The 27552-nt window shown below is 47.7% G+C and overlaps 1 protein-coding gene across 8 annotated transcripts; it reads left to right on the top strand.

Annotated features, from left to right (window-relative positions):
• RIPK1 (receptor interacting serine/threonine kinase 1) lies at positions 1–25663 on the top strand. 8 transcript variants are annotated; one of them, XM_055406995.2, is made up of 12 exons: positions 401–1073; positions 2038–2236; positions 8672–8870; positions 9077–9233; positions 9812–9949; positions 11248–11476; positions 13412–13561; positions 16683–16759; positions 19211–19301; positions 21130–21699; positions 22890–23042; positions 24736–25663. In XM_055406995.2, the coding sequence occupies exons 3-12, from the start codon at positions 8719–8721 to the stop codon at positions 25020–25022; spliced, it is 2004 nt and encodes a 667-aa protein (XP_055262970.1). In that variant the 5' UTR covers positions 401–1073; positions 2038–2236; positions 8672–8718; the 3' UTR covers positions 25023–25663. The 8 variants fall into 8 exon arrangements, with proteins under 8 accessions (XP_055262961.1, XP_055262970.1, XP_055262968.1 ...); XM_055406993.2 differs by having other exon boundaries at positions 2021–2236; XM_055406987.2 differs by lacking the exons at positions 401–1073; positions 2038–2236 and adding exons at positions 5301–5366; positions 6785–6844.
• Positions 25664–27552: the final 1889 nt, after the last annotated feature.

The raw sequence follows: 27552 nt of genomic DNA, 5'->3' as shown, positions 1-27552 counted from the left end.
CCGAAGTGGCACCCCGGCCTGCGCCGGCCAGGCTGCCGGGCGTCGGAGCAACTCCAGGCCGCCCCGCCGCCTCCCTCCTCACCCGGCCCGGGGCCTCAGGAAGTCTCCCGCGAAAGCGAAAGTGGATCTCTCGGTGCGTCAGCGCGGGACCGCCGGGCCCGGCCCAGTCTCTCGGGCTGGCTTCCGGCAGGGGGCGGGGCTTCTGCTTCCGGTCGGTGGGGGGCGGGCGACGCGGCTCCCGGAGTTCCGGCGGTGGGCGTGGCCCTCGGCGTTCCTGGAGGTCGGGCAGTGGGCCGTAGGGTGGTGGGCGTGGCCCGCGAGTTCCCGGAAGTCCGGCGGTGGGCTGGTATGGCGGTGGGCGTGGCCCGCGAGTTCCCGGAAGTCGGGCGCCCAACTGCCCACTGTCGGCGGTGCCGACTCTCTCGCCGGAGTTTGGGTCTGGCGGGACCCGGCGGATTTTTGGCTCCGGCGCGATAGCTGCGTGACGTGGAGCCGGCCCGTCACGTGGTCTGCGCTGTGGCGTCGGGGGCGGTGGCGGGCCTCCCCTGGGATGTCGTTACGAGCTCTCGCCTCCCCGGGTCACGCGGGCGCCCTGGGGCCCGGCGTCAGCGCCCGCCCTGAGGCAGCGCCTCTGACGGGGCCGCCGGGGCCGCCGCTGCTCGCGACGCCGTCAGACGCCTTCCCGCGCCGTCTTTGACGAGAGCTGGGAAAGAAGGGTCAGCAGGCACGGCGGGGAGGGCGTCGTCACCCGGTGGCGCGTGCTTTTACGAAGTGACTGAGCGCTCACACGCCCTCGTAGCCTCTTGAGAGTTTTGAAGAGGGTCAGCACCACCCTTCTTCGCTCACACTGGACAGCCTCCCACAGGGGCGGGGTTGGCTGTTTATCTCTTTGTCTCTCGCTGTTCCTTCGGCTCTTCCTTGCTTGGAGCTCTTGTGTGTCCTGGACAAAGCCCGAGGCCCGTTACACTCAACCGACTTTGCAGTAAAACCGCTATCACTTCTCCCTCCATTCACACATGAAGAAATCAAGGCAGGCGTGACTTCTTACTTGATCTGCATTTTGTAACCATCAGGTACGTAGGTGCAAGAGTGGGGAAGAAATTGTAGTCAATTATAAATGTGAGAAACTGCACCCTTCTAAACACAAAAGGTAAAGAGGAAGCTTGTTTCAAACATTTGAGGTATCTCATCATTGTAATTATTATTACTGATGAAACAACTATAACGATTAACTGTAATTTGCATATTGCTCTCACTGAGCTGTATTGAGCACCACAGATATATTGCACTTTCAGGATTGTGAATATTCATGAGAATAAAGAAAAATCCTCGAATAACAGTTTGCAGAATCGAAAATTTCTATTGGATGCTTATTAACCGATAACTGTGGTAACACCACCAGTATGATCTGGGAATTTGAAAAAACACAGCTTCCCATGCTTTGGTTGGATGTTACACTTCGGCAATAATGATCGTGTTAACTTGTGAGAAGTCGCTCAGTCGTGTCCGACTCTTTGCGACCCCATGGGCTGTAGCCCACCAGGCTCCTCCGTCCATGGGATTCTCCAGGCAAGAATACTGGAGTGGGTTGCCATTTCCTCCTCCAGGGGTTAACCTGTAGAATATCGATTTTTGAACCACGTTTTCATATGTTTTTAAAATTTGGTCTGTACTTTCCCTGTGTTTCTGACTGTATCATATTTAGTATAGCACTTATACACTTTCTGACTGTAGCACTTATTTAGTATAGGTGAGCAGAACTGTAATATTAGGCCTTCGCATCTGATTTTAACAGAGACAAATTACTGTTTGCTCTCTGGAGAAGGAGCATGTGTTCGTGAACTGACAGTGGAAATTTGAGTGAAGACATTAAGGCCCAATTCTGGGATCTGTCACTCTAGGTGAATCACTGAACTCCAAATTTTAGTTGCTTATTTTGTAACTTGGAGCCAATGTGTTAATAAGTTGGTACTTCAGAGGATCATCATGTGCAAGATAACACTGGGTTGAACTCTTGCAGTCTTCTCTCTTGCTCAGAGCTCTTGTTTATCTGAGGCAAAGCATCAAGCAGTTAAAGAACCTGAAGAAATTCCCATTGGATGCCTGAGTAAAAGCAGAGTTCCATCTGGAGAGGAAAAGGGGGGCATGATAGTTGGGTAGCCAGCATTTTCTGTCAGACTCATCATGTATGGTCCTCACTGAAAAACTGAAAAAAATCGCCCTCAACCACTGAAAGGTAAATATGAAATTTTTTAAACTTTTAAAACAATTATTTATTGCGGTACACAGAAAAGAACACACATCATAACTGTTTGACTCTCTTAAGTGTCCTAAAGTGAACATTAAGTAGGAACAAGGATTGCCATCACTCCCCGCACTTCCTCTCCTTCCCTGCCTCCTGCTTCCACCTCGTAGTAGCTGCTACCCTGACTGTTAATATTGTAGATTAATTTTGCCTGGCTTTTTGATGTTATATATTGTTAGTAATTTGTATTTACCCCCAGTTTTACTGAAGTATGGTTGACAAAATTGGATGTAGATATGAATATTTTTATATATAGACTTACAGATAATTTGTGAAGTTTCTTGGAATTTTCAATTAATTTCAGTGGAGATTCGCTTCCTTAAATCCCTGAATTAAGTACACTTACGCCAAAAACATTTTGAAAATCCATTAAAATAGACCGTTCTATTCTCTGTTGAAAGTACCTGATCATAAGATGGTATGACAGGTTAGTGTGGGTTCATTAATTACTCTGTAACATGACTTTACAGTGTGACTTTCTATCTGCCAGTTTTCAGAGTTTCTGTGACTCTTGGGTATCTAAGCCACTCACCAGTCCCTCCTAAGATAATCAGTGCTTATAGAGTTGAATCATTCACGGGGGAGTGGCTGGGGAGGAGAGGAGCAATAAAAACAAAAGAAGTCATCGGAAACCATGCAAAAGGTACAGAAGGTGAAGTAAGACCAGGCTAAACCAGCAAACCACTGACAAGGAGAGCCAGCCGGAGTTAGGAGCCAGACTCACAGAGCGCTGGAGGCCCCTCTCCCTGGAGGTGCGTCGCTCCTGCAGGAGGCAAGGCAGGTCCTAGTTGGTCACGGCAGCTCTGAAGAGAGGAGACCTGGCCGAAGGGTAGAAAGCAGGTAGAAGTCCTCCTCTAGCTGAATCTTAATACCCTATGATCGTAGTTCAGGGCATGGTTATAACTCCTTTCTGTTTCTGTACTGTCTGGGAGCCTTTCTTCATGTTACTAAACATTCATGCTGTGCTTAGTCGCCCAGTTATGTCTGACTCTTTGCGACCCCCATGGACTGTAGCCCACCAGGCTCCTTTGTCCATGGGGTTCTCCAAGCAAGAGAACTAGAGTGGGTTGCCATGCCCTCCTCCAGGGGATCTTCCTGACCCAGGGATTGAACCTAGGTCTCCCACATCACAGGCAGATTTTTTACCAGCTAAGTCACCAGGAAAGCCTAAGAATACTGGAGTAGGTAGCCTATCCCTTCTCCAGAGGAACTTCCTGACCCAGAAATCGAACAAGGGTCTCCTGCATTGCAGGCAGATTCTTTACCAGCTGAGCTACTGGGGAAGCCCACTAAACATTCACATATAACATCATTTTGAAAACTGCTAGATGATTTTCATAATGTGAATGAGCCATAATGTACTCTCCCGTGTTATGTATATGTCAGTTGTATTATGTGCTTTTGCTGTTCTCTCTGATGTTACTGGGAATATCCTCGTACCTAATCTGTATCAGTGTCTCTGATTTGATTCCTTAGGATAAAGAATTACTGAGTGAGGAACTTAACTCCCTTTTAAAAAAGAAATTATAAAGATTCAGTTCAGTTCAGTCGCTCAGTCGTGTCCGACTCTCCACCACCCCATGAATCACAGCACGCCAGGCCTCCCTGTCCATCACCATCTCCTGGAGTTCACTCAAACTCATGTCCATAGAGTCGGGGATGCCATCCAGCCATCTCATTCTCTGTCGTCCCCTTCTCCCGCCCCCAACCTTTCCCAGCATCAGAGTCTTTTCCAGTGAGTCAAATTGTCGCATGAGGTGGCCAAAGTATTGCAGTTTCAGCTTTAGCATCAGTCCTTCCAATGAACACCCAGGATTGATCTCCCTTAGAATGGACTGGTTGGATCTCCTTGCAGTCCAAGGGACTCTCAAGAGTCTTCTCCAGCACCACAATTCAAAAGCATCAATTCTTCAGCGATCAGCTTTCTTCACAGTCCAACTCTCACATCCGTACATGACCACCGGAAAAACCATATAAAAATTGCAAAATGTAATAAATGTGTAAAGAAGAAATAAAAGTCACCTGACCGTCCAGATGCCCTCACTAACATTTAGGTGTCTTTCACTGTGTCTCTTTTTCCTGAACATATAGCTATATGTGTACCTAGCCATCTGCCTGTTAATGTATTGACTATATAATACTACATTTTATGAATGTGCCATAATTCACTTAACTTTATTTTTGGATGGTTAAATAATTCTCTTTTTTTAAAAAAAAATTATGCATTTAATGACCAGCTGCCTTATGCCAGGTTATGTGCTGGGCACTGTAGATGGTACATAAGACGTTTTCCTGCCTTCTGTGAGCTTACTTGAAATAACTCCCAGATTACAGCTGTCTAACTGTTTCAAAGTTCTGGGTGCTGTGAAAATGTCTAATGGGAAGATACAGGATGGCTCCCCTGAGGAAATGACATCTCTGAGACCTGAAGAGGAGCACCTTTTAGCCAGGAGAAGAATGTGCCCTCAGAAGCTTGTAGGGGAGAGTGGACACCCCCACTCCGCTTCACAAGGACTGGTCCATAGAGAGCTGCTGAGAAGAGTGGATCCCAGCTGTGCCCCCCATTCTCACAGCCTGGGAAACAGTGTGAGCGGACGAGTAGGGGTCGACGGGTGGGCCGGTCAGAGCCAGAACCGCAAAGCAGGCAGCCAGTGTGTTCACGTCTCCTCGTGTCCTTCTTCCCCTGTGGGGCAGTCATTATTATTTCCTTTTGCAAGTGAGGGAATTGGGGCTTATGTAAGTTACCCAAGGACTGATAAATTAGAGCCAGAGTTCATACAGGAGAAAAGCCTGTGAGCTCCTCACCGTCGTGACAGCTTCTAGTAGCTCACCTTCGGGCCCTGCCTCCCCTGCCCCCACCATGGTCATGCCCTTTACTGGGCAGCCTCCCCACACCCCGAGTCTCTGCCCCAAAGATGTGCTTCTTTCCAGAGGGCACTTCCTCTTACTTGGAAATGTCTCATGTTACAGGAAAATGGCTCATAGTGTCATCTGCCATGCTGAAATGTGAGCTTTGTTGGAGTGGCAGGGCCCACCGAAGACTTTGTGCAGGATGTAGAAGGTTGGTTCCCTGAGCCAGACTACAGCAGGCCACTGACAGGACTGCTCAGCTTAGGCATTTTCAGAAACCCCTTCAGCCACTTAAAAGCTTCCCATCTCAACATTTTATTAAAAATTTGAAAGTGCAAAGTTAGGTTTTACACCCTCAGCTAACATCATACTAACAATGAAAAACTGAAAGCTTCTTAAGATCAGGAATAAAAGGGGAATTCCTTGATGGCCCAGTGGTTAGTAATCTGTGCTCCCACTGTTGAGGGCCTGAGTAGAATCCCTGGTCCAGGAACTAAGATCCCACAAACCACATGTGTGGTGCTGCCAAACAAAACAACAAATCAGGAACAAGACAAGGTGCCCACTCTTTCCACTTTTATTCAACATGGTATTAGAAGTTCTAGCCAGATCCATTAGGCAAGAAAAGACATGTGAATGGGAAAGGAAGAAATAAAGCTGTCACTGTTTGCAGCTCTTGTGAGATACGTAGAAAACTCTTAAAACACTCCATCAAAATACTGTTAGAACTAATGAACAATTTCAGCAATGTTGTAGGATACAAAATCACTAAATAAGTAAATGTTAGTCGCTTAGTCTTATCTATCTCTTTGCAACCCCATGGGCTGTAGCCCGCCAGGATCCTCTGTCCATGGGATTCTCCAGGCCCCGAATACTGGAGTGGGTAGCCATTCCCTTCTCCAGGCGATCTTTCCAACCCAGGGATTGAACCTGGGTTTCCCACATTGCAGACAGGTTTTTTACCATATAAGCCACCAGGGAAATAAGTATACAAAAGTTTTTGCATTTCTATATACTAATGTGCTATCAGAGAAATTAAGAAAACAATTCCACTTATAATTGCATCAAAAAGAATAAAATACCTCAGAATAAATTTAACCAGAGAGGTAAAAGACATGTAACAGAAAACTATCATATATTAAGGAAAGAAACTGAAGATACAAATAAATAAAAATAGTCCGTTCTCATGGATTGGGAGAATTAATATTGTTACACACTCCATGCTACAGATTGAGTGCACTTCCTATAAAAATTCCAATGACATTTTTCACAGAAATTGAACAGATAATCCTAAAATTTGTATGGAACCACAAAGACCCCAAGTCATCAGAGCAATCTTGAGAAAGAACAAAGCTGGAGATATCACACTTCCCAGTTTCAAACTGTCTTACAAAGCTATAGTAATCCAAATGGTATGGTGCCAGTGTAAAGACATGTAGATCAAGGGAATAGAATAGAGCCCAGAAATAAACCCACACATATATGATCAATTAACTTACAAAGGAGCCAAGAACACAGATGGTCCCCAACTTACGATGGCTTGCTTGGTCATCGTGTAAGTACATGTTTTATAAGAAACTGCCAGAGCTTTTCTCCAAGTGATTGTACCATTTTGTATTTCCACCACAGATGTGTGAAATTCCTGTCCACTGGCACATGGTGGTGACCTTTTTCATTCTGGACACTCTGGTGGGTGTCCACTGCTGTTACATGTTGGACCCCAAGGATTTTTAGTCTTCGTCTCAGTCTGGGGAAAATAAATGAATCGAAGAAGGGGAGGAGGATGAAGCAAATCGTTGTGTTTGTACATATATTGTACACTTCATGGCCAGCTCCTCACCCTTTCCACATCTTCCTGTCCTTTTTAGATCATGCACTGTTCTTTTTCTAGCCTTCAAATCTAATTTTGTTGTTGTTCATAATTACTTTTAAGCTTGTTTATTTCTAAAGCTATTCAGTAGTTTAATTACCTGAACTTCTTTGGTGTCTAATACAGCTTTTTGTAATATCTGTGGGACTTGACTCATTGTGAACTTTTTTCGTTTGCTTTTTTTGTTGTTTTATAATTTTGTAAAGGGAGCTCATGTTCAGTTCAGTTCAGTCGCTCAGTCGTGTCCGACTCTTTGCGACCCTGTGAACCACAGCACGCCAGGCCTCCCTGTCCACCACCAACTCCTTGTGGGACTCTTGTCTAGCTTGGAGGTGTTTTGTTTTCTTTAACCTTATAACCCAGAGATGTCATCAGCCTGTGACCATTTTCTATATAAAAGTTCTTAATTTGGGGGATCTTGACCATGTGACGAGTTGACTCACTGGAAAAGACTCTGATGCTGGGAGGGATTGGAGGCAGGAGGAGAAGGGGACAACAGAGAATGAGATGGCTGGATGGCATCACTGACTCGATGGACGCGTGTTTGAGTGAACTCCAGGAGTTGGTGATGGACAGGGAGGCCTGGCGTGCTGTGATTCATGGGGTCGCAAAGAGTCAGACACGACTGAGCGACTGAACTGAACTGACCATGAGAGAGAAGAGGAGTATAAATTCAAAGCCCAAATCTACTAGAAGACAGGCCCAAGGTTATGAACTGACAGAATTTTTTTTCATTCCCCAATCCCAGTCTAAGACAAACAAGTTCTTTTGCTGGCGAGTTGCTTTTTCTGTTGTCCACCCTTTCACTGTGGGATGGGGGTCACACTGAGAAGTGCAGTGTTGGGGGAGAGTCTTTGTTCCAGCCCTCTTGCACGTTGTGACCTCAGCTCCTGCCTCTGACTGAGTTTTAAACCCTGACCTTTGGATGTTGAGGTTGGCGGTGCCCCACCGGGCCACTGTCTTGGTCAGTTCGGCTGCTGTAACAAATTACCATAGATGGGGTGGCTGAAACAGCAGACAGTGATTCCTCACTGTTCTGGAGGCTGGGAGTCCAGTGTCTAGTGCCGGCCTGTTTCCTGGTTTGCAGATGCTGGCTGTCCTCTTGTACTCTCACTGGGTGGAGAGGCAGAGACAGGAAACAAGCTCTCTCGTGTCTGTTATAAGGTACCCTGATCTCACTCATGAGGCCGCCTTTATAGCCTAACCACTGCCTGGCCCCACGTCCTCTTAATGCCATCATGCTGGAATTTGGGCTTGAGCATACAAATCTGGGGAGACGCACACACTCAGTCCACAGCAGCCATCACATGGCCCTGCTCACGGCCTGCTTGCCTTCAGTCTCTAGAGCCCTTTGCCTTTCTGCTGAGCCTACCTGCGCGTTTGACTGGATGTTTGCATTACATTACCTGATATGTACGGGCCTTTTATAAGAGGAGTTTTTAGATTTTCCTAGTCTTCCATGTTTGCAGAAATGAAGGTCTAAGGAAGAAAGACTGTGGTCTTCTGTGATTCCTGGAGATAGGAAAAACATTCATCTTAGAGACTATAAATCTGTCTTCAAAAAATAAAGGCACGCCAAGTGCGCGACCGAGCCTTAGATACACTGAGTGACGACTTGTCTGTACTGACGTGTCCTCTCTTCACAGGCGTGTGTGTTTTGGGGGCATTCCGACCCTTCAGAAGGAAAGCGGCCATGTCCTTGGACGACATTAAGATGAGCTCTGCGGACTTCCTGGAGCAGGCAGACCTGGACAGTGGGGGCTTCGGGAAGGTGTGCCTCTGTTTGCACAGGTCCCACGGACTCGTGATTCTGAAGAAGGTGTACACGGGCCCCAAGCGCACGGAGTGAGTCAGGACGGGGGTCGGGCAGCACAGCCTTTGCGAGACAGACCTGAGTGAGGCGGGGCGGGGCGGGGCCGGCCGCGCGGCGCGCCAGGGCGGGGGTCGGCGGCACAGCCTTCGCGAGACAGACCTGGGTGCGAGGGTCAGCCCGGAGGCCTCACGTCGGGGGCCTGCAGGGCGGTCGTGGACGTCCCCGCCCCCGCCCCCAGGTACAACGAGGCCCTGCTGGAGGAGGGCAGGATGATGCATCGGCTGCGGCACCGGCGCGTGGTCAAGCTGCTGGGCATCATCATGGAGGAGGGCAGCTACTCGCTGGTGATGGAGTACATGGAGCAGGGCGACCTCATGCGCGTGCTCAAGGCCCAGGTACCCCTCGCCCGCCAGCCCCTGCCCCTCGGGGTCCTGTGTGAATGGCTGGTGGTTTGGATTTCCTCCATAACAGCAACACTGGATGAGGAAGGTTTCCAACAGCAACATTCATCCTGTTAAAGCCAAATAGCTTTCACGCATTTTAAAACAGTGTAGGTACCTGGACTTTCCCGGTTTTCCAGTAGCTGAGACGCCCTGCTTCCACTTCCGGGGGCACAGGTTTGATCCCCAGCAGTGAACTAAGATCCCTGCCTGCCCTGTGTGTCAGTCAAAAAACAAGTGTATGTACCTGTTAAGAGCAAGGCCTGTGCTGTTAGCTCAGGAAGCAGTAGCAAGTGTGACACATAACGGGGCGCAGGCCGGGATGTGAATGCCTGCTGTGGTGTTGTGTTGACAGACATGCCCGCAGCGAGCTGTGGGAACAGAGGAGGGGCTCTCGCCCTGCAGGGGGGCCTGACGGAAGGGAAGCTGCTGCCTCTGTCCTCAGGTCCGGATCCACTGCTCTTGAAGGAAGCTGGTGCTTTGGCCGCTCTGAGCCCCTTTCCGTCTCCCAGACTGACTGTCGCTCATTTCAGATCTGCATCCCCCTGTCCGTGAAAGGGAGGATCATCTTGGAGACCATCGAAGGGATGCGCTACCTGCATGGGGAAGGGGTGATACACAAGGATCTCAAGCCAGAAAACATCCTCGTTGATGGCGACTTCCACATCAAGGTAAGCGACCCACAGTCAGGGCTTCTGGGGGCCGGCGTGATTCTGACTCTCAGTGCAAGTCCTTCTTCCGGACATGACGTGTGCCAGGAGCGGAGCTAGCCCAGCTCCTCCCCGGTGATGGTGGTGCTAGAAAGCGCTGCCGAGGAATGAAGAGAGAGAGACTTGATGGAGGTGGTTATCTTTATTTATTCCTTTACTTACGTCTCCTTTTTAAAAATCCGTTTCCTTTTGAAAACTCTGTCCACTGTAGTCAAAGCAAAAAGAGGGAGGGTTTTCTTTTCTCCTCTAGGTGGACCGTCAGGTCAAGTCGGCTTTGGCAGCAGGAATCCTAGCCGAGCTCAAGGGTCTGAAAGGGGAAGTGGAATTGGGGGGAGGACACAGGAACTGCTTACCCAGGCGTCCCTTTACCAGGAGATTCTACTTCTAGCACTCTGTTCCAGCCCTGGACAGGGTTTTTTTTTTTTTTTCCTGTGTCTTTAAAAGAAGGTTCTTTATGTTAATAACTTACCTCTTATGATCTGGGTTAGAATTTGAGGATTTTAATGAATCCTGGCATGAATCACATGCCAGAAATCAACCCCAAATGCTTGGATTCCCTGAAGCAAAAGTGAAACTGCCGCCTCTGGTGTCTTAACTGTAGAGTTCTGTCGTTCTGCCCTGCCGCCTCCCTCTCTGTTCTGTGTCTGACCTTGGCATTTTTCTCTTTGCCTTTTTGTCTGCCTGTCCCCTCCTGCCCACCCCATCTTCTCTCAGGTTCAGGCTCCCAACTCAGCACCAGTAGCGCTACAGTCCTTATCCTCAGTGTGTCTTTGGGATCCTTGGATATTCACAGCCATGGGCTTCTGGACACCTTTTGGGAAAACGGAAGGTGCAGTACCACGTGCTATACAAACCTGCTGAAAAGAAAGTGCCTGTTTTCCCCAGCCTCAGAAACAATGGAGAACATGCAGAATAAATGAGGAGGATGAGGGGTTAGAATAAACATGTCTGGCTGTTGTTCTCAGGAATATCTTCTGCTTTTCTCCCCATCAACCGCCACCCCCACCCCCAGATATTGCGTAAGAATCTAGACACCAGAATTTCACACAGACTTTTCTTATGGGAGATTTTCCAGATGGCTGAGGACATATGTTTTCTACTAGTTTGTTTGGAGGTAGCTGTTTTAAACCTGTCCGGTGCAGCCGTTTCTGCAAATGTTAGAGTCCCTTCATCTACTGCATAAGCCCCCAATTTAAAGACAGATCTGATTTGCTTGCTGCCAAGTCACAGAAGCACCCCGTTGGTTTGCTCTCCTGCAGATAGCTGACCTCGGCGTCGCTTCCTTCAAGACCTGGAGCAAGCTGACGAAGGAGGAGCATAACGAGCAGCGGAAGTTGGACGGCAACCCCGGGAAGAGCGGCGGCACACTGCACTACATGGCTCCCGAGCACCTGAATGACGTCAACTCCAGGCCCTCCGAGAAGTCCGACGTCTTCAGCTTCGCCATCGTGCTCTGGGCGATCTTCGCCAACAAGGAGCCGTACGAGAGTAAGGCGTCGACAGAGGAGGCGGCTGGGAATTGTTCGGTGGGGTAACAGCGCGCAGTGAGGTCGTGGAGGTTTATCTCTGTTGGTTCAATGTCTGTCTCACCCACCGCACTGTGAGCTCCACGGAGGCCGGGACCGCATCTCGTCCATTCACTGCTCTTCCCCCGGTATCTACACATGGAAGGTAGTGGGTGCTCGGCAAGTGTTTGTGGAATGGGTAGGTTATCTCGATTGAGGAATCAGGGGGCCATAGGACAGATCGCAGCTTGGATAGTTCATCTCAGCTTGCAGGGTGCTCAACAATCCAGGCTTCCTCCCGGACAGGAAGGCTTGCTTGGTTCTCCTTATGAGGACTTTTAGGGCCTACACTCCATACTTTCATCCGTCTACTCACTCCTTCGTTCAGGAATGTTTCTTTTCAGTACTTACTGTGGGCTCTTTACTCAGAACTGAGTCTCTAAAGATGAGAAAGACAGGGTTTGTGCCAGAGAACAGGTACATAAGTCGCTGTTCTTCAGTGTGTTAAGGTGAAATTGCTTGGTCGTGTCCAAGTCTTTGCAACCCCATGGACTGTAGCCCACCAGGCTCCTCCGTCCATGGGGTTTTCCAGGCAAGAGTACTGGAGTGGGCTGCCATTGCCTCCTTCAGGTCCGTGTGTTCAGAACCTGAACTAACGGCCCTTCTGCCCGCTCTTCCTGAGTGATTGTCAGCTCCCAGGGTTCAATCCCCTCTTTGCTGATGCTGCTCAAACCTCCAGTGGTGGCCTGGACATCCTCCTGTTAGATCCAGTCCATGTGCCAGAGGACCCCCAAAGCAGTATCCCCCAAAACAAATCCATGTTCTCCATGCTGCCCGAGTGGCTCACTCAGCTCTGCTCTTACATCCAGAAAATGGTGTCACTGTCCACCAATCGAGCTGCCCAACCAAGAACCTTAGTCGCCAGGCTCAGCCTTGCCCTCGTCTCCCACATCCAGTCAGACATCGAAACCTGTGAATGTGAGAATCTCTGGCAGTCCAGTGGACCACCATTGCCGAGGGCTGGGATTCAGTCCCTAGTCAGGGAACTAAGATCCTGCAAGTGGCACAGTATGGCCGGAAACAAACAGAAAAATGTGACCTCCAGGTATATCACATTCAAGATGCATCCACGTCTGTCTCCAGAGGACCCTGTCCAGTTCACACTCTCTGTGGCAGGCTCCTTGTGCCACCACCACTCACACTGCTGTCAAACAGGCCGATCAGGCCTCTCCATCATCAGTTTAAAATCCTTCCAAGACAGCCTTGACATTCAGGATCAAATTCAAACCCCTCAGTATGGAGCACAGGGCCCTCTCTGATTTGGTTAAGCTGTTCCTTTCCTCCCTCGCCTCAGCCAACATGCCCAGTTACGCTGAGCTGGTCATAATTTCCAGACACATCTTGATTTCTGCAACTCCCAATCTATTCAGATCCTGCTTTATTGGCCTGGAACCTTCCTCTCTGAATCCTCCTTCCCAGTTCTTTGCCTGCATAACTCCTGTTTATTCTTTTGGACTCAACCAAACCTTCTCTGACCTTCCAGTAGTGGTCCTGTCACCAGAACCCTTTGTGCTTCTTGAACAGCCAGTGTCACTCTGAATTTTAAATCACTCTTATTCAGCTGAGCTCCTTCAACGCAAGCGCTGTCTGCTATTTGTCTCTGTATTAAAATCTGGAGTGTGGCACTGGCTTTATTTACATATTCAGTCGTCTGTCAGGAGACAGCTTTGCCATGAATCTGTCTTTCCTCTGTTTGATCATCTCTGCAGAGGAACAGGTCCGCTCATTCTCCCAGGGCATTCTGCCCCTCCCTGGTGCAACTGTAAGAGATCAGTGGCTTGGTCCACGTTCTGTCACCTCCCTGCCCGAGAGGAGTGGGACCTGAACATCTCAGCTCTCCTTCCCGTTTGCTCTGTAGACGCCATCTGTGAGCAGCAGCTGATACTGTGCATCAAGTCTGGGAACAGGCCAGACGTGGAGGACATCATTGAGTTCTGCCCGGGGGAGGTCATCGACATCATGAGGCAGTGCTGGGAGGTCAACCCGGACAACCGGCCGACGTTCGCAGGTGAGTCCCCTCCGTGCCGGCACCGCCTCCCTCCCACGTGGCCGTCTTTCTAGTGAGAGGCTGATGGGCAATACTTGGAGTTTTTAGGAAACTGAGTTCCACTCCTGATTTCAAACTGATTTTCTAGATTCCAAAGGCTTTGTTCGAAGAAAAGTTGCCATCCCTCTCCCAAGCATGAAGGCATACAAGGTCCTTTTGTTTCTTGGTGGTATTTTCCCCCATAGTTAAATTTTTTAAATTGTATTAAAATATACGTGACACATAATTTACCACTGTAATCATTTTTAGGTGTTCAGTTCAGTTGTGTCCGCCTCTTTGCAACCCCATGGCCTGCAGCACGCCAGGCTTCCCTGTCCATCACCCTCTCTCGGAGTTTGCTCAAACTCATGTCCATCGAGTCGGTGATGCCATCCAACCATCTCATCGTCTGTTGTCCCTTCTCTTAGTGCCTTCAATCTTTCCCAGCATCAGGGTCTTTCCAGTGAGTCGGCTCTTCCCATCAGGTGGCCAAAGTATTGGAACTTCAGCTTCAGCATCAGTCCTTCCAATGAATATTCAGGACTGATTTCCTTTAGGATAGACTGGTTTGATCTCCTTGCAGTCCAAGGGACTCTCAAGAGTCTTCTCCAGCACCACAGTTCAGCGGCATTTAGCACATTCACAGTGTTTTCACCTTCCCCACCTGAAACCGTACCCATTCAACACCGACTCCCCACCCCCATCCCAGCCCCTGGCAGCCGCCACCCTCCTGTCTGTCTCTGTGAACTTGGCTACGCGGGGTCCCCCATGTAGGCGGAATCCTACAGTGTTGTCCTGTTGTGACTGGCCGGGTTCACTGAGCAGTGTCTTCAGGGCTCCTCCAGGTCGTAGCCCATCAGGATCTCCTCCCTGTTTCCTGCTGAGCGGTGTTCCACGGTGTGAGGACTGCCCCCTGTCTGTCCAGTCACCTGCTGCCGCGTGCTGGGGTGCTTCCCGGCCCTCTGACTTCTTAGATTCTTTGATCTCGGTTCCTCCCTGTGTAGCTGGCATCTCTGGAAGCGATATTTGCCATCTGCATCGGGCTGAGAGCAAGAGGAGAAGGAAAGGGACTGGAGTTTGTCGCATCCGTGTACCTCTTCTCATCCCCCGTGTCACCTAGGACCTTGCTAAGGTCCTGGAGGCAGAGGAAAAGAGAAAATTGGGTCAGGAAGAAATAAAGAGCAGGAAGGAACTTAGGGCCTGCAGTGGGTTCTGCACTCGTATTTCTGCTCTGAGGAAACAGAACTGAAACCGCACCAGCCACTCCCACCAGAGGGTTTGGGGTGATTGATTCACTTGCCTGCTTTCTTACTCACTCAGTCCGCCTGAATCTTGTCCCGGCTTGGTTTCTTCTCATCCCTTTTTCACCTTTTTAAACTAAAATTCTGCTTCTGAAATAATTGTAGATCTATATGCAGTTGTAAGAAATAATGCAGACATCCCGTGTACCCTTTACCTAGCTTCCTTCAAGGATCACATCTGGCCAGACTCAGTACAGATCACAGCTGGAATACTGACCCTGACACAGTCAGATTCAACACACCGCCGTCTCCACAAGGGTCCCTCCTGCTGCTATTCACAGGAGTAAAGCTGCTGTGGATACTCACGTTACAGGTTTTTGTGTGAATGTAAATATTTCTCTAGAGTAAGTACCCAGGAGTTAAATAAGTAAGTCATAGGTAGTTTCATGTTTAGTTTGTTTGTTTTCTTTTAAAGAAACTGCCAATCTGGGTATTCCCTGGCTGTCCAGTGGTTAGGACTCTGCCGTCACTGCCAGAGACCCAGGTTCAACCCCTGGCTGGGGAACTAAGTAAGATCCCAAAAGCTGTGCAGCGTGGCCAAAAAAAACAAAACCCTGCCGAAGTGTTTGCCAGAGTGGCTGTGCCATTTTCTGTTCTCACCAGCTGTGCCCAAGAGGTCCAGTTCCTCTGCATCCTTACCAGCACTTGGTGGCATTGCTACTGTTTACTTTCGCCGCTCTGCTTGGGGTGCAGGGATGGCTCAGTGTGACTTTAGCCTCGGTTCTTTGGTGGCTGACGGTGCAGTGTGCCATCCTCTGCTGGCTGGTGATGGTGAACATCTCCTCGCCGTGCAGTGTGCCATCCGTGTCTCTCGCCTGCCGCAACGCCGCGCGCTGTCTTTTGCCCACTTTCTAACTGGATTCTGTCGTTTCAGGGTTGAACACAGCGTGTTCTCTGCAGATTCCGTACAGTGTTCCTTTCTTGGATATGTACTTTTCAGTTAGCTTCTCCCAGTCGGGAGCTTGTTTTTTCTGTTTCCATTCTCAGGATCTTTCATAGACTGAAAGTTTTTATTTTGATGAAGTCTTATTCATTAATCTCTCCTGTTGTGGATGATAATTTTGGTGTCAAGTCTGAGGACACTGTCAGGATTAGATCCAAAATACTTTCTTCCCTTTTTTTTCTGAAAATCTTAGAGTTTTACATTTTAAGTTTGTGTTAAGTTCTTTTTTTTAATGATTGTCAAGGAAAATTCATTATTGCCAGCAAAAGAATGATAGCACACAACTAAATATTTGGTTGTCTTTCTTGCCATTTATTTAGTTTATTGTTTTATTGGGAAAATACCATGATCCATGTCAAGTTAATTTTTGTATGAGGTGTGAGATTTAGGTTGAATTTTGTTTTTTCTTTTCTGCCTTGTTCCTAGACATTTGTTGAACGGCTGTGTCTCCTCCATCACCTTGTTTCTCTGAATCTTTATACCAGATCCCTACCTTGCATGTTCCATCCTGTATCACCTCTGATGCCAGAGGGACAGAAACAAGGAGCCCACCCTTCCTTTTTTATCTGGATATTAGCCCTCTCAGGCAGGGCCTTGTGCTGCAGCAGAGCAACTACCTAAAACTGCATTCTGTTAGGCAGGAGCCCTTGGTTTCTTTCCAGTGGTATCCCAGCCTTTGTTCTGTCTGCATAGAAATTAGTCTTGTCTGTCTATTTATGAAAGTGATTTAAAGTTTTATTCTGTTGCTTTGCCCACAGATTAAGGCACGTAATTCAAAGATAATAGACTGTTAATATTTTAATTTTTAGAAAATACTTAAGAAATTTTAAAGTGTTGTTTTTTTTTTTTTTACGTATAGGCATTGAAGAAAAATTTAGGCCTTTTTATTCAAATCAGTTGGAAGAATATGTAGAAGAGGATGTGAAGAGTTTAAAGGTAGGTGACAGAGCAGGCGCTCAAAATGGTAAGATATTAAAGTATACACAGTATCAGTCATGAAAACCAAAGCATTACACCTTATTACTGAGATCTGAGGTAAGCAGCTGGGGAACTGGGAAGATCCCCTGGAGGAGGGCACGGCAACCCACTTCAGTACTCTTACCTGAGAATCCCATGGACAGGGGCGCCTGGTGGGCTCCAGTCCATGAGGTTCCAGAGTCAGACACGACTGAGCGACTAAGAACAACACATGGCACAGCTTGGTGACCACACAAAAAGCAATATTAGCAGTTTATGCAGATATCATTAAGTTAGCACTACTGGACCCATTCCTCTGTCAAAGCAAATGAAGTGAGAGGAAAATACATCTAGCAATATAGAAAAAGATAAGCACAGCATTACTGGAATAGGATGGAAATTAACCATAGGTGGATCAGTCATTTTGAAGAATTCTTGAAAGATTAAAAAGCCAACAGAATTATCTCTTGAGATGTATAACAGGAAAAAACTTTTAAAAGGCCAACCCAAACTTAATACTCAAGAAGTACTGGAGGAGGAAGTCTTGGGTCAACGTATAGAAGAACAGATGTCACCTGGCACATTGGCTGGCGTTGTCACCTGGGAGCCATGCTTGTGTTTGCTTTAGAAGTTGTCTCTTCCCTCCAACTCCTCTGTGCTGAGCAGCAGATGGGAGCAGACCCTGCCCGGGATCACAGAGGTTTGTCAGAGACCGTAGCCAGCTAATCAGCCAAGAGGAGCAGAGACCTTCACCACTCACATTCTCGGGAAATAGGCTGTTGTCCTAAGTCTTAACATATTGCTCTAATCATGAAGGAGAGACTGCGGTAAATAAAACAGGCAGGAGACAGGTTTTAAAATACATACAGACACACACACACAATCAGACAGTCAAGAATTGCCAGACTTTTGAGGGACAGCTACACTGTAACAGAGGTACCCAGTGCAAACCAAGGAAGCAGTCACAAGGACATCAAGGAAGACGGTCGCCGAAGCAGAGCAGCGCGAGCACAGCACGCAGGGACAGTTCACGATGACAGAAGCGTCGTTCCACCAGAAAGAGAACAGCCTGAAGCCTGTTGGCCTTTGACCAGCACAAATTTGATATGCATAGGCCCCCTTATACTCAGATTTTTCTCAGTAAATACGTACTACTTGATCGTCACTTGGTTGAATTTGTGACAGGGAACCACGAATATGCAGGGCCAGCTATTTGGGTTTCCGACTGTGAGAGAGGTGAGTGCCCCTACTCCTGTGTTGCTCAAGGATCAGCTGTATAATTCAGAGAAACTGGCTCAACTAAAGACAGAAAACCTGAATATTCCTGTAACTATTAAAAGAGAGTTAGGCAGTCTCACAAGAAAATTCCACAACCACACAAGTTCATCAGCAATTTCTATCAAATATTCAGTGAAGAAGTTACCCGATGTTATACAACTTGTCCAGATAACAGAAGAGGGAACTCTCCTAAGCTCATTTTATGAGATGAGCATAACCTTGACTCCCAAACCTGAAAGGCAGATACAAGAAAGGAAAACTACACAATGATTTCACTTAACAATATGGTTTTGAAAATTCTGAATAAAATATAAACAAGCTGAATCCACCAATGGACGATAAAGATTGGAAAAGATACGTGTTTCACTAACAGAAAAGCAAAGTGAATTCATTATAATTTTTCATCCATTAGGTCGACAACAATTTTGAAAGATTGATATGTCAAGTGTTGGTGAAAATGCAAAGTAACAGACACTCTCATGCAGTATTAATGAAGGTGTAGGCTGGTGAAGTTTATTGGAATGTGAAGCATGTATCAGACTTTGAAGCATGAACTTTTGCTGCAGCTCTGCACAGTAATCTGTCCATGTGTGTGCTCAGAGATTTAGCTTCAGATGTTTCCACCTTTGTGAGACTTAAAATTTGGAAATCACCCAGGTGTTTCTTTAGATGTACTAAGTTATGGTTAGTAACTATATAATCATTTCGGAGTGGTGGAAACTAACAAGTGAAATGGAAAGATCGTTGAGACTTATTCTAAGTGAACATATAAATCACAAAACCACAGAGCGTGACTGTGCATGTGAGCGCCAGTTGCTCAGTCGTGATAAATAATAAATAAATAAATTTAAAAATCGGTTGGCTTTCTATGCAAGGGTTTGTTTTGGCTCCATTCTGTTCACTGGTCCGTGTGTCTCTCCTTAGTCCAGTACCACACTGTGTTGATTACTGTAGCCATGTAGTGAGGTCTGAAATTAGGAATCTTTTTTAAGGTTGTTGTGGCTATTTAGGGAAAAAAGTTTATTTTTAATATTTACTGCTTGTAAGAACTATGTGAAATTTCTACCTTCTGAAAAATTCATTCTTGTAACAATTTTTTGGAACTATTTTCTGCTGTTTACCTAAAGTATGTTGTTATGTTCTTAATTTTAGAAAGAGTTTCCAGGCCAAAATGAAATTGTAAAGAGAATGAAGTCTCTCCAAATTGACTGTGTGGCAATAGCTCCAAGCAGGTCAAATTCAGGTAACTTATATTGTGATTGAAAATCTATTTATTTACTTGTTTGCTCGTTCACTCATACAACTGCGTGAAATGTTATTTACAATTGTATGATAAACAGAAGCTATAAAATTTAACGCCTGTCTTAAAGGAATTTATAGTATATTTGGAGTTAAGATATATATCTTATGTACATAAGATACATATGGGCTTCCCTCATAGCTCAGTTGGTAAAGAATCCGCCTGCAATGCAGGAGACTTGGGTTCAATCCCTGGGTTGGGAAGATCCCCTGGAGAAGGGAAAGGCTACCCACTGCAGTATTCTGGCCTGGAGAATTCCATGGACTGTATCGCCTATGGGGTTGCAAAGAGTCAGACATGACTGGACAACTTGCACTTTCAAGATACATATATTTGAAATACTAGGTAACAACAGGTTCACCAGAATCATAAAGTATCCTGAACACAAGAGGCCTAATGTATCTGATAGGGAGGAAGTGACAGTTCGTGAAAAAGAAAGGAACACAGGTAGGAGCAAAGTCCTCGAGAAGGTCAGGGACGAGCATATCCAGAGGACGTGCAGAGAGGCTGGCCTCGGAGTCGAGCAGGGGTACTTTTCTCATTATAACAAAAGGGAGAGCAGAGCCTCAGGAGTTAAAGCCACTCATCAGTTGTCTGTTCTGGGGCAAATTACTCAGTTTCTTGTGAGCCTCATCCATCGCCGTGGTAATAACTGCTCCCAGTCTTCTACGCTCAGCCACTTCAGCCGTGTCTGACTCTTTGCAACCCTGTGGACTGTAGCCCACCAGGCTCCTCTGTCCATGGGATGCTGCAAGCAAGGATCCTGGAGTGGGTTGCCACAGCCTCCTCCAGGGATCTTCCTGGAGTGGGTTGCCACAGCCTCCTCCAGGGATCTTCCTGGAGTGGGTTGCCACAGCCTCCTCCAGGGATCTTCCTGGAGTTGCCATTTCCTCCTCCAGGGATCTTCCTGGAGTGGGTTGCCATTTCCTCCTCCAGGGGATCTTCCTGGAGTGGGTTGCCACAGCCTCCTCCAGGGATCTTCCTGGAGTGGGTTGCCATAGCCTCCTCCAGGGATCTTCCTGGAGTTGCCATTTCCTCCTCCAGGGATCTTCCTGGAGTGGGTTGCCATAGCCTCCTCCAGGGATCTTCCTGGAGTTGCCACAGCCTCCTCCAGGGATCTTCCTGGAGTGGGTTGCCATAGCCTCCTCCAGGGATCTTCCTGGAGTTGCCATTTCCTCCTCCAGGGATCTTCCTGGAGTGGGTTGCCACAGCCTCCTCCAGGGATCTTCCTGGAGTTGCCACAGCCTCCTCCAGGGATCTTCCTGGAGTGGGTTGCCATAGCCTCCTCCAGGGATCTTCCTGGCCCAGGGATCGAACCCATGTCTCTTGCATCTCCTGCACTGGCAGGTGGGCTCCTTACCACCAGCACCACGCGGGAAGCCCACTCCTAGTCTTGCAGGGCTTTTACAGAATAAAAGAACCCACGGAAATGCTTAGCCCAGAGCTGCTGCCATTCTCATTTTCCAGCCCTCATCATCCCAAGGAGACACCTCTGCTCCAGCACAAGTCCCTTTCTTCCTCAGTCATTCCTACAACACCCACTTTTTTGCTGCTTGGTTATAACTTTTCTTGTGCTCTTTCACCACCAGCAGGGACAACCACTCACTCCCTATGCAACTCGCAGGAGGAAGACCAACTAGTAAATGCTTTTTATTTGTTCTCAGAGTTTTCAGTCTGTTATCCGAGGTACAGATTCCCAGTGGTGCTTGGGGTCTGTTTTACTTCTTAGTGTTTCGTGATGCTCTTTCCAATTCCGGTCATTTCTTTCCAGCCACAGAACAGCCCAGTTCACTGCACAGCTCACAGGGCTTCGGGATGGGTCCCGTGGAGGAGTCCTGGTTTGCTCCTGCCCCAGACCACCAGCCAGAGGAGAACGACTTCCTGCTGCACAGTAAACTCCAGGAGGAGGCCAACTACCACCTTTACGGCAGCCGCATGGACAGGCGTACAAAAGAGCAGCCCAGACCAAACGCAGCTTACAGCAGTGAGGAGGAGAGGAGGCGCAGGGTCTCCCACGACCCTTTTGCACAGCAGAGACCTTATGAGAATGCTCAGAGCCCGGGGATAAAAGGCCTTGCTTATCCCGGTGTGATGAGTCACACCAGTGCAGCCCAGCAGCCAGCGGGGCTAAGCAGCCAACCCCAGTCACCATACTGGAGAGATGGATCATTTCGTCCACTTGGGCTTGGAGTGAGACCGCTGGACCTGGGGACCACAAGTCCACGAGTTTGGTACGGACCAAACCCAGGCCACATGTCAAGCCTATATAAAACTCCGGTGCCTGAGACCAACCTCCTGGGGAACACACCCACCATTCCATTCACCTCCTTGCCATCAAGAGGTAAATGGGCTTTGGAGACACTCTGTTCTTTTAAATTTTCCTGAAAACAAAGCCAGCCACTAGCTCTGTCATAAACTAGAAGGTAACAAAGGTCAAGCCGTTTGGAGTCTTCGGCCACCAAACGCACCTCGCCACCCTGGAATAGTCTCATCAGACCCCTCAGCCTAGGCTGTCTGTTCAGGTGGGCTTCAGGCAACTACCCACACGTGCGGGGTGACAGCGCCTGGCCTCCAGGAGGCATCCTCCACTCTCATCCGAATCTCAGTAGGCCACTGCATCCAGGCTCTGATGTAAGGGGAGGTAACTGCCTGTATTCTCTCACTTGCTTGCTGTTTTCTGAAGGTAAGAAGTAAGTCTCAGACGCGTTCATCCTTTATCTTGTCTAGGCCAGAGACTGCCATTTGTGATGAAAACCACATTGTCGGGCAACCATCCCCTCCAGAGCTCTTCCTTCTTCCCAGATTGAACCTGTCCCCGTCAGACACTAACTCCCCTTTCTCGCTCCTTCCCAGCCCCAGGCAGTCAACCTTCTGCTATCTGTCTCTAGGAATTTGATGACTCTGGGGCCCTCATAGGAGTAGAGTTGTATGGCCTTTGTCCTTTTGTGACTGGCTTCCTTCACTGGAGACAGTGTCCTCGAGGCTCATCCCTGCTACATCATGTGCCAGAATTCCCTTATTTTAAGGCTAAACTGTAATGCATTATTATTATGTGGTCCATCCAGAATGGACCACAGTTTGTTTATCTATTCATCTGTTGACGGACACTTGGGTAGCTTCCACTTTTTGGCTGTTAAGAATAATGCCACAAACATGTGTGTATAGATATCGGATTAAGACCCTGCTTTCAGTTCTTTGGGGCATATGCAAGTAGAATTTTTTAACTTTTTGAGGAGCCACCACTGGTTACCACAGTGGCTGCATCTTTTTATATTCCCACTAGCAGTGTACAGAGGTTCGTTTCTCCACATCCTCGCTGACACTGGTTGTTTTCTGTATTTTTGATAGTTTCCAACTAATGGATGTGAGATGATTCAGCCAGCTTTTAAAGAAGAAAATTTCAAGTGGTGGCGTAGGATAAATAATTTAACTTAAGCATTTGGAGTAGAGTCCTGCCCCTTTACCAGGCTGTGCTTTTTTATCTTCCTTGCAGTCTAGATATACTACTTATCTCTGTTTCTTTCTAATTAGATGAGTCTGCAAAATATACCATACACAACAGTTCTGGCATTCAGATTGGTGACAGTAATTACATGGAGATTGGTGGAATGAGTTCATCGGTACTGGACAGCGCATACATGAACCTGAAAGAAGAGCCGGCTTCTAAGTACCAAGCTATCTTTGGTAAGATGCCCTTGAAGGACTCATCCTACAGCAACCATGAACTTTCTCACCTAATTATTTCTCTGATTATTCTCCCTGAAGATGCCCTATTGCTCCTCATGTAACTTCCATAGAAATGCTTTGTAACTTATTTATGTGTACCAAGGACATAGTTAGAATATCTAATTCATGGGTTTGCTGTGAAAGTGAAATGAGTCAATACAAATAAAGCGCTTATACACTGGCACATAGTAAGATCTATAAAAGTGGTAAACACATCATCATCATCAATATGACCACCCAGACCCAGGAACTCATCAGGTCCTCATCAAAAGGGATTCCGTAAAAGACAGAAGACTATGTCCTCAGCTTCACTTGCATAATACAAATTAGAGGGCTTTCTCTTATGGGGTTCCACTATACAGCCTCATAACAGTAATCCCAAAACACAACCTGAGAAAAACTGTGATTTAAGAACCCAGCTTTCTGATTAACCCCAGGATTGGCATTCTTTTTTTAATCAAGGGCCAGAGAGTAAATGTTTTCGGCGTCGCTGGCCCTGCCATCTCTGTTGTAGCTCCTCAGTGGACACCGCTTCCATCTGGGCTTCCCGGGGGCTCAGATGGTTAAGAATCTGCCTGCAGTGTGAGCGACCTGGGCTGGATCCCTGGGTTGGGAAGGTCCCCTGGAGAAGGGCATGGCAACCCACTCGTCTTCTTCCCTGGAGAATCCCCATGAACAGAGGATCCCGGTGGGCTGCAGTCCTGGGGCTGCAAAGAGACGCGACTGAGCAGAGCACACAGCACAGTTGACACCCTGCACACAAGCAGCCTCGGGCAGAATGAGCGCGAATGGGTGTGGCCACGCCCTAATCAAACTGTGTTTACAAACACAAGCAGCGGGCCAACCCCCGGCTAACCCTCGCAAAGCAAGTCTTCAATGCGCTAGAGCAGAGGTCCCTAACTTTGGGGGTGACAGGGTCCCTCCCCTGGTGAAGCACCGACGGACTCTGGCTGGGAGGCTGCCATCTGGTGGTGATGGTCGGAGCTGCACTGTGGGAGCCGAGGAAGGAATGGGTGTTCTGCCGGGTGGTGCGGTGTCTGATTCCTCCGCTCACTGAGCATCACGCACCATGGCTCGTGTGCGGTGGGGTGGTGGTTTTATACTCCATTTGCTTCATTTTATTATTTTCACGAAGGCCTGAGAGGAAGGAACCGATAGGGAGAAAGGACTGAGGGGGCGGGGGCGGCAGGAGCCCGGACATGCCGCCCCCGTGAAAAGACGGTGCGTTCAGACAGTCTCCACGCGGTGGCTCAGCTTCCTGGGCCAAGGAAGAGGAGTGCGCACTGCTGGGCGAAGGTATCCTGCGTTGAGTGACCTTAACTCCGCCCAGATATAAGCAGAAAAGGCCCAAAAGGAACAGAAACGGTGTTTTCCCTCTTGACATCACGAAGGTGCAGTGTAAACGGGCTGTGGTTCAGCCGGCCCGGAACAGCCTGGCAGCCAAGGGGGCTCTCCGAGTGCGGGGCTGTGGCTCAGGGGGCGGCTCCCAGGATGAAGCAGGTCCTCGCGCGGGCGGGTACACAGGCGAGGATCACCCAGGGAGAAGTGAACGCTCTTCACTGACTCCTGCTACTCTGTACTTTATACAGGTGTTTGAAGCCAGAGTGTTCATATGGCCATAGCTCAATGCCTTCTCTTTTCTGTTCGGCAGATGATACCACTAGTCTGACTGATAAACACCTGGACCCGGTCAGGGAGAATCTGGGGAGACACTGGAAGAACTGTGCCCGTAAGCTGGGGATCTCCGAGTCTCAGATCGATGAAATAGACCACGACTATGAGCGAGATGGACTGAAAGAAAAGGTTTACCAGATGCTCCAAAAGTGGCTGATGCGGGAAGGCAGCAAGGGGGCCACGGTGGGGAAACTGGCCTTTGCGCTCTACCTGTGCTCGCGGATAGACCTGGTCAACTGCTTGATCTGCATCAGCCAGAACTAAGCCCACAGGCACTCCTGCAGCGGGGGGCCACCTCCTCCCCTGGTGAAAGCCTGCTGCCTGCAGTGACTTGGACTTCTTTTCTCCCTGATACAGGGGGTGCTCTATCTACGTAAAAATCACTTCCTGCCTTTCACAGCAGGATGGATGGAAAAAGGAACCTACAGCAAACCGCCCACTGCGCAGGATAACCTATTCATGGCCGAGGCCCGACCCAATAAGAGGCATAACTGGGCTTTGAAAGGAGAGAAGAGAGAGTTGAGAAAGATCATCTTTTTCTTTCATATTATCCCGTAATCTTCATGCTATTCATTCCGGTTTCTGGGAGTTTTGTTTGAGCAAGGAAAAAAAAAAAATTTTGGAGAACATAACCTAAATCAGCTTTCGAATTTTACGCTGTCTTCTCCACACAGGCGCCTGTTATAACCAAAGTAAAAAAGTTCTCATCCAGTCGGATAGCGGAAAACTGGAGGGGGAGATGGTCCCCCACTGCAGGAGAGGGCGGGGTGGTTTCCTTTCCAGATGCATCCCTTGTGAGCACTGTTCTCTAAATTCCAAACAGGTTAACTAGTCAGTGTCAGAGGCAAAAAGCAGACAATATTTTAATGGACTAATTAAAGTAAAATTTTGTACCTTAAATAGAAGCCACTGAAATGATGTTTGTATAAACGAAACAGTGTGAGATTCTCCATGGTGACTTTACCACGTGGGTCCACGTTTCCTTTTCACCCCGGCTACTGGCAGGAGAGGGGAAGCTGGGGAGAAAAGAGGAGCTTTCCTGACGGTGTTATTTTGACTTTCAAGATGAAAAACCCACGGGCCCGAGAGTCTAAGCACTGCTGTCCTGCACACCCGGCTCAGGAACCTTTCCTTCAGCCCCCACTGTCTAAACACTGGACCGAAGAGGACCAAGTTTACGTCTGAGGAGTTTCGATACTAAGCCCAAACACCACAAAAACACCGGTCTTGGGCAGGAATTAATGAAATGGGCGACACAGACTACAATACGAGAAAGAAGGCGACCCATTCTTGGCTCCGAGAAAGGAATCCAGACCCTGAGGTTGATACCCAGGGTGAGTGAGACCCACTCCCAGACCACAGACCCTGCTCAGCAGAGTCCCCGTTTGTCGCATCATGATAATCTTTGCTGTGGGTCCAGAAGATGAAGTTAGATCTTCAGCAACACGAAAAGGAGTTATTTCTCACAAGACATTTTAAATAGTTTAAAAAGCTTTTCTAATTACAGTAATCATGTAAATAGAATAGATCTGTATAGGGTCAAGGTGTTAGAAGCATCTGATTAAAAAGAAATCGCTGAAGGACTAGTTCTATGGTATAATCCAGACACAGGCCTCTGAACTCAAGCAGGCATAAGTTCCACTCTGGCCGTGCACCTGGGGCCTGCTTCCTGACCTTTCCCGGCCTCAGTTTCCTCACCTATAAATAGGGTGCTAGGACACGACTGAAGCGACTTAGCAGCAGCAGGACATAAGGTAGGTGTGAGGATTAAAATAAGATGATGCATCTCATTTTAGGTGCCTGGTGCAAAGAAGTTAAGATGTTTTTAGACCATGTTTAAAGTCTTTATTGAATTTGTTACAGTATTGCTTCGGTTCTTATGTTTTGGTATAGAGGCATGTGGGATCCTATCTCCCCGATCAGGGGTTGAACCCACACCCCTCTGCATTGGAAGGCAAAGTCCTAACCACTGGACTACCAGGGAAGTCCCTAAAAACAGTATTTTTAAAATTAGTTTTTATTGGAGTATAGTTATTGATTTATTATTGGAGTATAGTTATTGATTTATTATTGGAGTATATATATTGATTTATTATTGGAGTATATATATTGATTTATAATGCTTTGTCAGTTTCAGGTGTATAGCAAAGTGAATGTTAAACATATAGCCACTCTCTTTTAGATTCTTCTATAGATTCTTTAGGTCTTATAGACTATTGAGTTCCCTGTGTTACACAGTAGGTTTTTATCAGTTGACACCAATAGCCTAAGACCTCAGCGCTACCATTTTTGCTGACTAGTAGGATAACTGGTGTTAAAATTGTACAATTTTTTTTAACCCTCATCATCTCTGACAAGAAATCCCAATCAACATTTCATTAAAAAAATAAGGAAATGTTGATCCCACCCAAGATTCTGAAAGCCAAACAGTAGTAGCTGGAACATTACATATTTCTCTTTGCTTCTGTGTAGGAAATTGATGTGATAGCTTTATGTTGAAAAACCGTTTTATCATAGTATTTAAATCAAACCTCCCTTTACTGCCAAGAAACTCCCATGGGTCAGGGAGGATACTGCGGGTAATACAACGTCCCATGGCTGTAACACCAGGAAGCACTGTTCATAGAGGATTGTTACAGTGGAAGAGAAGAAGTAATATAAAATGCAAGGAAGCTGCTGGAATCTCCGATTCAAGACAAGGCTAAACAGCAGCCACTGATGTGCGGTTGTTTTCTGTTAAGGGAGAGAGTAGCCACAATCAAAGGGTATTGTTTTTTATTTTCCCTATGGAACC

Source organism: Moschus berezovskii, chromosome 23, assembly GCF_049115385.1.
Source record: "Moschus berezovskii isolate FMDL1 chromosome 23, NW_MosBer_1.0, whole genome shotgun sequence".
In the NCBI taxonomy this organism is placed as follows: domain Eukaryota; kingdom Metazoa; phylum Chordata; class Mammalia; order Artiodactyla; family Moschidae; genus Moschus; species Moschus berezovskii.
This window is presented reverse-complemented; position numbering and strand designations above follow the sequence as displayed.